The sequence below is a fragment of the Tasmannia lanceolata genome, unplaced genomic scaffold, assembly GCF_043159265.1.
Source record: "Tasmannia lanceolata isolate RefF3 unplaced genomic scaffold, GAP_Taslan_0.1 ptg000021l, whole genome shotgun sequence".
Classification (NCBI taxonomy): domain Eukaryota; kingdom Viridiplantae; phylum Streptophyta; class Magnoliopsida; order Canellales; family Winteraceae; genus Tasmannia; species Tasmannia lanceolata.
In genome coordinates this window covers 12,890,872-12,901,507 of record NW_027518698.1, presented here as the reverse complement: position 1 = coordinate 12,901,507, position 10,636 = coordinate 12,890,872, and the positions used below count along the sequence as shown (strand labels likewise).

The 10,636-nt window shown below is 37.2% G+C and overlaps 1 protein-coding gene across 3 annotated transcripts; it reads right to left on the bottom strand.

Moving 5' to 3' along the window:
• Positions 1-1,110: 1,110 nt before the first annotated feature.
• On the bottom strand, positions 1,111-8,749 carry LOC143855524 (uncharacterized). 3 transcript variants are annotated; one of them, XM_077365670.1, is made up of 4 exons: positions 8,280-8,748; positions 7,371-7,524; positions 6,222-6,297; positions 1,111-1,424 (listed from the first exon to the last, which is right to left on the bottom strand). In XM_077365670.1, exons 1-4 carry the CDS (start codon positions 8,497-8,499, stop codon positions 1,335-1,337), a joined length of 540 nt encoding a protein of 179 aa, XP_077221785.1. In that variant the 5' UTR covers positions 8,500-8,748; the 3' UTR covers positions 1,111-1,334. The 3 variants fall into 3 exon arrangements, with proteins under 3 accessions (XP_077221785.1, XP_077221784.1, XP_077221786.1); XM_077365669.1 differs by having other exon boundaries at positions 1,111-1,475; positions 8,280-8,745; XM_077365671.1 differs by lacking the exon at positions 1,111-1,424 and adding an exon at positions 1,489-5,592 and having other exon boundaries at positions 8,280-8,749.
• Between the last annotated feature and the right edge of the window lie 1,887 nt (positions 8,750-10,636).

Here is a 10,636-nt window from a genome sequence, read left to right as displayed (position 1 = left end):
TCCTCTCTTTCTACCCTAGCTTTCATATTCTAACACTAAATAAAGCAAGATAATCTTCTCATGTTCATGTGGGTATTTAGTCGTGTTGAAATCTCCCCCAATGATGAATGCTTCCCTCCAAGACTCATTTAATTCCTTCAGTTCATTCCATAATCGATTCCATTCCCTCGCCCTTCATGGACCGTAGATTGACAATAGGATCCACATGGAGTTTGTTCCCCTATTCAAGAATTGAATAGAGAACGAGAATTACAATTCCTTACTCTTTTCAGCCATGAACCTGTCCTCTTTTCAGATTATTACAATTTTCCCCAGTTGTTCGCCTTGCATCTATTGCTGCCAAATTTCTGTTAGTTCTGCAGGTGTTAGACCATCCTTTTGTCTAGCTATTGAACAGATTGGGAACCAAATCTTTTCAGGTTCGTAGACCAAACACGCCTTGACCTTGATGGCGACACCTCAGAGCGGGAGCGTAATTGTGCCCCACAGCAACCCTAACTGAGGATCATTGCTGTTGATCGCACCTTGATTGGATGACCCTAGCTCATTGATCTATGAAACCTCCTTGTTTAAGATTCTGCCAAGAGAAGCTCAAGCCATTGATCTTTGTAAGCCTTTATCTAACAGATGGGACATCTGTTCATGGGACTAAGGCCATGTAGATTGTCTGTTCGTCATGCCCACTATGGCTTAGTGATGATTCTCAGCTCTTCCCTTCTCCCTCCTCATTTTCTAACTTTATTCTCTTCTTATGTTATGCTTTGATTCTGCTTTTCTTCATCCAAACTTTGATCTCAGAGGATAGTCTCTAACATTTTTTTTTTAGGAGGATAGTCTCTAACATTGAACAAACAAATCTGTCCTCATATTAGAAGCCTGCTTTTTCATCCAAACCATTAAAAAATCTAACAAAACAGATAAAATCAGTCCTCTTAACGACAAACTTTATAATCCCTGAACCATTGAAAATTCATCCAAAAAACTTGAAAGGGGACTGCAAATAGCCACTCTTGAAATTAAGGGTGACACCACATCAGTTTTTCCTATATATGTAAAAAATTGGAAGTAAATCAAACATATCAGCCTGCACCATTATATCTCGTGGAGAGATCGATCATAAACCTGGGTTATAATTCCATTCATCTTTTGTATTCATTTATCACTAAGAATACAAGCCACAAAAATTACATTGGCCAAATGTACATTGGGTAACAGGGTTTACGCCAAGAGAACCCCAATTACATTTGCTTCCGTATTGCAAAAATTACTGTACAGAAAATGACAGTTACCAGTTAGAAAATTGGCCATGAGATAATGCTGCCTTTGCCTGCAATCTATTCCAGCTCGCTCTCTGAAACAACTTCCTCTTGCAATTCGAATGCATCGATTTCTGCAAAGTAAGCTCTCTGTTTGTTGACAAAATCCTGAGGCAAAGAGTGTCTGTCAACGCTTTCAGTTATCAAGCAATGTTGCTTCTGTGGATATCTCAAGCAAATTCCAAGTGTAAGTATACTGAAGTGATGCCTAGGGAGTGAATTAATTAAGCGTTGAAAAGTTCAGATTATGGATGAATTAATAGAACCATTAAAAAAAAAACAATTGTAATAGATCAGAGGATGCAACAGAAATGGTAAGGTAATAAGAAACTTCAGATTAAATTTCGTAACTGAATGCTCAGTAAGAAGCAACATAACATTTATTTTTCCGAAAAGGCAATAAAAAGAGATGAAGTCGGCTTCAGTGAGTGTAACAGTAAAAAGCAACATAATTATAACTTGCCGTATGTGATGCCACTGTTAAATTGTAACGTTGATTATCAAGTAAACAGGGAAACAAACCCATCTACAAAATAATAAAAAAATAAAAACATATATCGGCTTTTAGGAAATGACAAATAATCCAACTTGATCAACAAAGTAGAATAGGATATAAAAAAAATTTAATCAAAATATCATATTCATCTGACATAACAAGTACTCATGTTATCATAGTTTTAAAACCACCCCCACATCATCATCGACTCGCCCGAGTCGATTCCCTTTTACCTTGGTCTCGTTCTTGTCTAAATCCGCATGTTGCCCTACAAAGTCTATCAAAGCACCTTTGACTCTCCAAAGTTACAACTGCGTCAACCGAGTACCCGATCGCGCCACCAGGGTCGACTAGGATTTGCTTTGGCAACATTTTGGCCCACATCCATGTTTTGGAACACTAGTAAGATAGCCCATCTGGAAATCTATCGTAATGCCATGTACCTTACTACATATTACCGACTAAAAGAAGTATAATGGGAACAACAAATATGCCATTGTAGCAAATCCCATTTGCCAAGAAAGAAGGCTGTATTGCGAACCTTGTTCAGAAGAAACCACTTCTTTACATTTGAATTTAAATGTCATGTTTCCAGTAAGAAGTACAGTTTCTGCCCAATCATGCAAATATTTGCGCAATTAGAAGCACCTAATTGATGTCCATGTTTTAAAGCCTTTTAGATAAATCAAATATCTTCTTGCAAAAAGCTTTTGTATGTCCTACAACATCCATTATAGGCGAAGTGCCTCCATGGATAGAACAGATGAGATGCAGGATTTTAGGTTTCAAATCAAGCTTTTGTTGTGCTTATTGTATGGCTGAAAAAACTAAAAGGTAAATTGTAAGCATGGTGCAAGGCACAAGTGTGTTGGCCAGGTATCTTATTTTTGCCATAGAGCACCTGTGCCGCCACCCCCAACCGCCAGGAAATCCCAACAAAGCCTCCAAGCACCAAAGATAACAAAATAATGTTATTTGTTATTGTTAATGGAGCCAAGGATTAAAATATTGACACTAAAAATCCACTGGAGCCACCCCAGAAACGGATACGTCTCAGACGATGCAGACAGTTTTGGTTGAGAAATATTAAAAGAATTGATAAAACCTATAAAACTAACACAACAGTGGGAAATATAGAGAAATAACTAAACAAACTAATGTAACATCAATGTGACATATATACACATGTAATCACATATAAAATGGTGATACAGGCAATATAAAGTGTCTAGTGTTGTAAAATGAAATCCAATAAGTAGGATCCATTCATATAGTGATGGATGATTTTAATTCAATCCAAAGACGCAGTTGAAAGATAATTCACTTTATTGATATTATTTCAATCCAAAGAGGCACTTGAACAAAATCTCACATCCTTTCGTCACTCTAATGAGATTGGACCCATCAGTGGGATAAGTGCCAGAAGTCCCTGGAAAGAAATAACTAGACCTGCTCACCCTACTGATTCATGCAGATCAGAACTGACTAAGTTTTGTTCTATGGCCCCAATTAACCACAGCCTACCCCGTAAATTCCAAGGTATCAAAGTTATAATTAGGGTTTTAACCCAAGTTTTCCTCTTGGAAAAGGAATACATAAGGGAATGATGTGTGAATCAAGCAAGTAAAGCCGAGATGCAGTCATCAATTTCCTACCCTTAAATTCTTGCAAGAAACTTGTTGAGAAACAGCAAGGAGTGTATATTGCAATTTTCATGAGGAAATTACAGTATAATGTCATCAAAGAAGAAAGAAGCACCATAAGATTTATGGGAGCATCCCTCTATGAATACAAAATCTATGTAAGCAAAAAGTAGTTAAAGCATTCGATTTTAGTTGGAACCAAAGCCAAACTGACCCAAGCAGCCAAATTCCATCATGAAATAAGTGTCACCCTGGCCATTCTTCATGCACAATATAAAGCTATTTTCATGTCAGTGGTGGCTCTTAGCTCCTGGTATACTACAATAAGTCCCTTCTCTATATTTCTCATTTTCGGTTGTGGTTGCTGTTTTTGCTGAGCCTATAGTAGGCTCTTCCTATTCCATGTTATTAACTGGTCCAATTTGGATATTATTTCAAACAATCCACATAGTTTATTCCTATTTATGTAAGAAGGCTAAATAAGAGAGTTCAAAATGCCACAATGGTTCTGCAGGCACTCACATTAGAGTTACAAAAAGATATGGGATGATCTATCAGAGATACTTCAGAAAACTGCAGAAACTGGATTTGAAGGGGAAAACAAACCATAGGTAGTGAACTGGATGGAATCCACGTTCAGTTTGTAATGGACATTAAACTAGATTCAATCTGTACTGATATATGTGAAGGTTGGAAAGACCTAGGACTTTATCAACAAGATCAACGGTCCAGATCTGTTAATAAATTCCCAAACGAAACTTCTAGCTTGCATATGAGGTAATGGAGAAAAGTAGCAGAAAAACTAGGCACTAGATCTGTTCCCAGGCTTAAACAAGGCTTAGGCAGTTTGTGGGTTTAGGAAAATCCTTGGAAAACAGATGAAGCTCACATAGCAATGAAAACTAGAAATCAATTTGAGAGTAGAAGATTGGCATTAAAGGGAGAAGATGAACTGAAATTTTAACAAAAATGCAAATACCTTTGAATAGAATAAATAGTGATCGGTCACCAAGGGCATCACAAGTAGGGTTGTCAAGGCATCATCATAATCGACTTCAACCAAGGTCTATAATAGAGCAAACCTGTCGACTTAAGTAGGTGTTCTCCAATTAAATTTGGAAAATTCAAAATCTCATGAAATTTAGAGAATGTAAAAACCTTTTCCTAATATTCATAACTCTAAGACTCCAACAAAAGACAACATGAAACAGGAAACTACCCTATTTAATTAAACAGGAAACTACCCTATTTAATTCAACCAACCAAAACAAGAAACAACTCAAATGGAGAAATAACTCTAAATACAACTTTACTTCAAATAACTCTAAAGATCTTTTTAACTAGAATAGAAATTATACAAAATCACTCGATCCTCCACACGTGGACCCTCGGGTTACGAAAATCCAATTGTCACTTGCGATTGTTTGACCATGGTCAGGCCAGTGGAAATTGACAAAACCGCCCCTCCCTCTCGTGTGTCTTCATTTCAGCACTTCTATAAGGGTTAGGGGTTCCACATGGATCCCACTTGAGCGCGTGTTGACAAACAATCTCCCTGACCCTTGTTTCTTCATGCATGTGGTCCCCTCATTCAATTTCTCAGGCTTCAGGTCTAATTACCATCCGCAAGTCATTTTATCAACCCAAAAATGAAACCTAATTAAAATACATAAAGCACAAACTATGGAATACTTCTAGTAAATAACTAGACATAATACTCCACATCTGAAAAGCTAGTTCCTCAAAACAGGACATCGAATTACTAATTCATCGAACTACCATCCGCAAGTCATTTTATCAACCTAAAAATGAAACCTAATTAAAATACATAAAGCACAAACTATAGAATACATCTAGTAAATAACTAGACATAATACTCCACATCTGGAAAAGCCAGTTCCTCGAAACAGGACATCGAATTACTGATTCATGAGACCCCTCCCTCTCCCGTTTCTTCATTTCAGCACTTCAGTAAGGGGTAGGGGTTCCACATGGGCCCCACTTGATTGACAAACAATCCCCCTATCCCTCGCTTACAATGACACTAAGAGGGATGTCTTCAGCACTACCAAGATCAAAATCCAACTGCTGTGAGTGAATTGGTGGAATTCGTATTCCTTCCAGTCATTTTATCAACCTAAAAATGAAACCCAATTAAAGTACATAAACACAAACCATGGAATAGGACTAGTAAATAACTAGACATGATATTCCACATCTGAAAAGCCAGTTCCTCTAAACAGGACATTAAATTGCTAATTGATGAGACCGCTTCCTAAGAACCGAGCATCACTTTTAGAAATGGTTCAGAATCATATACATGGTACTAGCATGTGTGATTAATACAAATGAGAAGCTCTAAGTTGCTACTGAGACTGAAGCAAGCATGCAATTCAATTTTTTTTTTCTTTTGCAACTGACGGTCTTCCAATTTTAAGGATTTTATTTAATCAACAATTATATATATAGAGATTTGCTAGGGTCCATCGCAAAAGGCATTTCGTGGAACATCTGTTGCATGAGAGAGCACCCATCACATGAATAATGACAAAATCTGTTGAATGGTGAACCTATGTGGCTGCTCTCTCATGCAACAGATGTTCCACAAAAAGCCTTTTGCGATGGACCTAGCATATATATATATATATATATATATATATATATATATATATATATATATATATAATTTTTTTGAACCAGCAACTCAAGGTAAGAAGGTGATTCATGTAAAAATAACTTGTGCGCAGATTATAATTACAAACAAACCTGCTTTCCTTCCAGACGAGAAACCGAGGGCGCCTTAGACAGACCAATATCTCCATGAGGTTCCTTCAGTTTGTCCCTATTTGAAAGTTGTAGCACAGTGAATACCCTCATTATAATTTATAAAAAGAACAACAAAAATTCTAAATTCTCATCTTCAGCATAGCATAACTTGCAAGAATCACAGTTTACTATTTCTCATCCAAGGTGCCGCAGCAGATGATACACTTTCAAGCATGGAATAAGTGACAAGCAAAAAAAAAACATAAGAAATAATGGTGCTATGAAAGACAAATGTAGCATATCTATACATTCAGAGAGGGAAACATTTGAGACGAGTAACAAAAGCTTTTGAGAAAATATAAGCAGAAACAAGAATGTTTTTAATTGCTAATATAATCCGGAAATAATTACCAAAATAAAAGAACTCCGCAGTAGGAGAACAGCTTGAAACTCCTGCATTTCTGTTATAGGCTATAGCAAAACAAAGTTTAAAGATAGCTTTCTTCATTTGTGGCAAGCAATGCAAGATTGTTCTTGAGATCTACAACATAAAAATGCAGGTTTCAACGCCTCTAACTTTCATCGAACATTGAACATAATCCTAAAAAAACATAAAATCTTACCATAACATCGATAATTTCAACAGGATTACACATTATGATGAACATAACCCTAAAATGTTTCCAAACACCCACGGAAGAAAATACACAAACAAGGCACATTTAACTCATTAATCCCCAATTTTCATCTAAAAGAAACATGGAAGATAAAGGTGGAAGCATCAAGCGATTGATTTTTCTAATTTTCTATTTCTTTCCATCGGGAGACAAGGATCAAACCTAGTTACTTGAGTGTAGGATGCTCCGCTGATAGCATTGGGACTGATTTTTCTAATTTTCTATTTCTTTCCATCGGGATACAGGGATCAAACCTAGTTACTTTAGTGTAGGATGCTCAGCTGATAGCATTGGCAGGTATGATAATTCGAGTAAATTTTCAGAAGAAGAAAAAACTCAAGGACACAAACTCGTTTACAGTAAATGAATGGTCACCAAATACTACAAGTAAACCACAATCAAATGACCAAATTTCACAGAATTCAGCAGCCTGAAACTATGATACACTTAAATGTGATCTTATTTCACATACCCAAAATTCCAGATCCTTCCTACAGGCGGGCAACTTAAGGGCATCATGACTGCAACCGCCTTTCCCTTCCTCTTCCTCTTCCTCTTCTCCTTTTCCTCTATACTATGTCGACTGTAAACCGTACGAATATCAGAGCCCTCAAGAACAATGCTATCTACAAAGGTCAAAAGAAAGCCCATAGTGTTCAGAACAAAAGAATTTACACAAATTCTAAAATTTCCACAACAAAACCCGAAGGCCCCGTTTCAGTATTTTTTGTATGTACGAAAAAGAAAACTTGAACCAACCACATTCAATTTATATTTAGAGGGACCTTTAATTCATGATGATATCCTTCTAAATTAATAATAATTATATCATTTCCCGCCAAATCGTGGAAAGAAAAAAAATTCCCAAGAAATTTTTTCTGTCAGAAATGTTTTTCTTACAATCCAAACGGGGCCTAAAAGAATTCAGAACAAAAGAATTTACAAATAAACCCTACAATTTCCACAGCAAAACCCTAAAGGAATTCAGAACAAAAGAATTTACAAATAAACCCTAGAATTTCCACAGCGAAACCCTAAAGGAATTCAGAACAAAAGAATTTACAAATAAACCCTAGTATTTACACAACAAAACCCTAAAAGAATTCAGAACAAACCTTAGAATTCCCACAACAAAACCCTAAAAGAAAAATACCCAATTCAAAATTTAATATCTAAATATGATTCCACATTCAATTGAAAGTTATAAATACCAACAAATTGCAGACTTGATAGAAAATGCAGAGAGAATCATCCCAACATTTTCAAAAGAAAAAAAGAAAAAAAAAGATCATCCACAACCCATAAAGTTATAGGAAAACCCTAATATGATAAGGAAAAAATATAGGAAAAAGAATAAGGAAAAGGGGAATTGGAGAATTACCAAACAGTTGAGAAGATTTGTGGTGGGGAGTGGAAGAATTGATGGGGTTTTCATTGTTATTTGATTCGATGCTGCTGATTTCATGATTGAGGGAATTCGAGTTAGGGTTTTTGTTGGAGAGAGTGGGTTTGGGTTTGGGTCTGAGAGTGTAAGAGATAGGGGTGGTGTTTGTGCAGTCTGAGAGGGGTTTTCTCTTACGTTTTCTGTTTTCAGATTCCATGGATTTCCATTCTATTCTCAGAAAGGGACTGGTTTTTCTAGGGTTTCTCTTCAGAGAGAGAGAGAGAAAGGGAGTAAATGGTACCTTAGGGATAATTCATAACATAGAACTGGGCAGACCGTAAGCGGGGAGATGTATGTACAATCAAAATGGAGATGATGAATTTCAGAGACGTACGGAATGTTGGCTCATGTTTCGAAGAATTACGGATTTTTGGCACCTTTTAAAACAAGAAGGAAACGGGCTAGTCTACAAAGTCTTCTTTTTTCATTACTGCCCCTTAAATTGGCATGCTTCACGAGGCTTCTTTTGGTTCGTTTGAATGTGTATTTGAACCGACAGAACCTTGGGTTCGTTTCTTTCTTGGCCGTCGGAAATTACTAGAGACGGATGGATGTTTGACACATGTTGGAAAACTTTTTGTAACGTTGACAACCCAAAGTCTAATCATTATCTTTTCTAACTTCTCTTTTGGCTTACAACGGTAACGTTATTGAATACGTCTCCTTTGGCTTACATCGGTAACGTTATTGAATACGTCTCTTTTGGCTTATAATATTTTCATTTCTCGTTTGGTCCTCACTTCTCTTTTGGCTTATAACGGCAACGTTATTGAATACGTCTCTTTTGGCTTAGAACGTCGACGTTATTGAATATTTTATTATTTCTCATGTCTCTTTTGGCTGAGAACGCTGCCGGAATATTAAGGGGTACGCCGGCGGAAATAATGGGTATGCCGACGTAAGTTAAGGGATACGCTGGCGGCAATAGGGTGTACGCCGGCAGAAATAATGGGTACGCTGGCGTAAATAATGGGGTACGCCGGCGGAAATTGGGTGAAGGCGGAATAGGGGTGTACGCCGGCGGAAATAATGGGTACGCCCGCGTAAATAATAAGGACCAAAAGATAAGGGAAAAAATTCTAAGCCAAAAGAGACGTATTCAATAACGTTACCGTTCTAAGCCAAAGAGAAGTGAGAAAAGATAACGTTAGCGTTCTAAAAAGTATTCAATAACGTAAGCGTTCCAAAAAGTTTTCCAACACGTATCAAGCATCCATCCGTCTCTAGTTATTTCTGACGGCCAAGATAGAAACAAACCTAAGGTTCTGTCGGTTCAAATACACATTCAAACAACCAAAAGAAGCCTCGTCGAGAAGCGCGCCAATTTAATAGGCAGTAATGAAAAAAGAGGACTCTGTCAATGTCAGAAGGGTATCAGGGTCTTTTCACCACCCGATTTTGAAGATTAGCCCGTGTTTCATTCTTGTTTTAAAAGGTGCCCGAAATCCGTAATTTCTCGAAAGATGAGCGCATTCCGTACTTTCTTGATAAATTCACACCCCTATAGGATAATTCAGACCACTTTTAAAGTGAATGGGGTAAGAAGTAGGGTGGCAAAATTGGCCGAACCGAATCGAAACCGAACCGAAAATTCGGTTTCGGTTTGGTTTAACCAAACCGATTCAAATTTCAATTTGGTTCGGTTTGGGGGTCAAACCGAACCGAAACCGAAGATTTCTAATGATTATGAGTAAGGGGTGGCAAAATTGACGGAACCGAAACGAAACCACGCCGAAATCGAACAGAAAATTCAGTTTCGGTTTGGTTAAACCAAACTGATTCAAATTTCCGTTCGGTTCGGCTCGGTTTGGGGGTCAAACCTAACCGAAATCGAACCATTGTGTAGACACCCCCATTTTGCTACACTTTAAAAAGCAAAAGATTCGGTAGTGTCATCGAGTCTTGAGTTGGTCTTCTGCATTTTTGTATTTTTAGGATAAGTTTCGTCTCATTATAGGAGTTTTGAAGTTGATTCGCGATCCTGAAAGTCTTTAAGGAATTTCATTAGTCTTCAGAAGATTAGAATTCAAGTTTCCAATCAAGTAAGAAAACCTGCTATTTTTGGAATTTTTCAGGGTTTTCCCTAATTTCATCAATTTTTGCACCACATGGGTAATTTGGTAATTTTCAATGTGTTTCATTTGACCCCCGGGTTGTGTCTGAAAAATCTTGAGTGATTCCATGAATTTTGAAAAGCTTGCTAAATTTAGACCTCTTAGGGTTTTCGCTCGATTTGGAAAGTTGAGGGCATTTTGGGCATTTTCAGGGAATGCCAAATGATCCAGTTTGATATT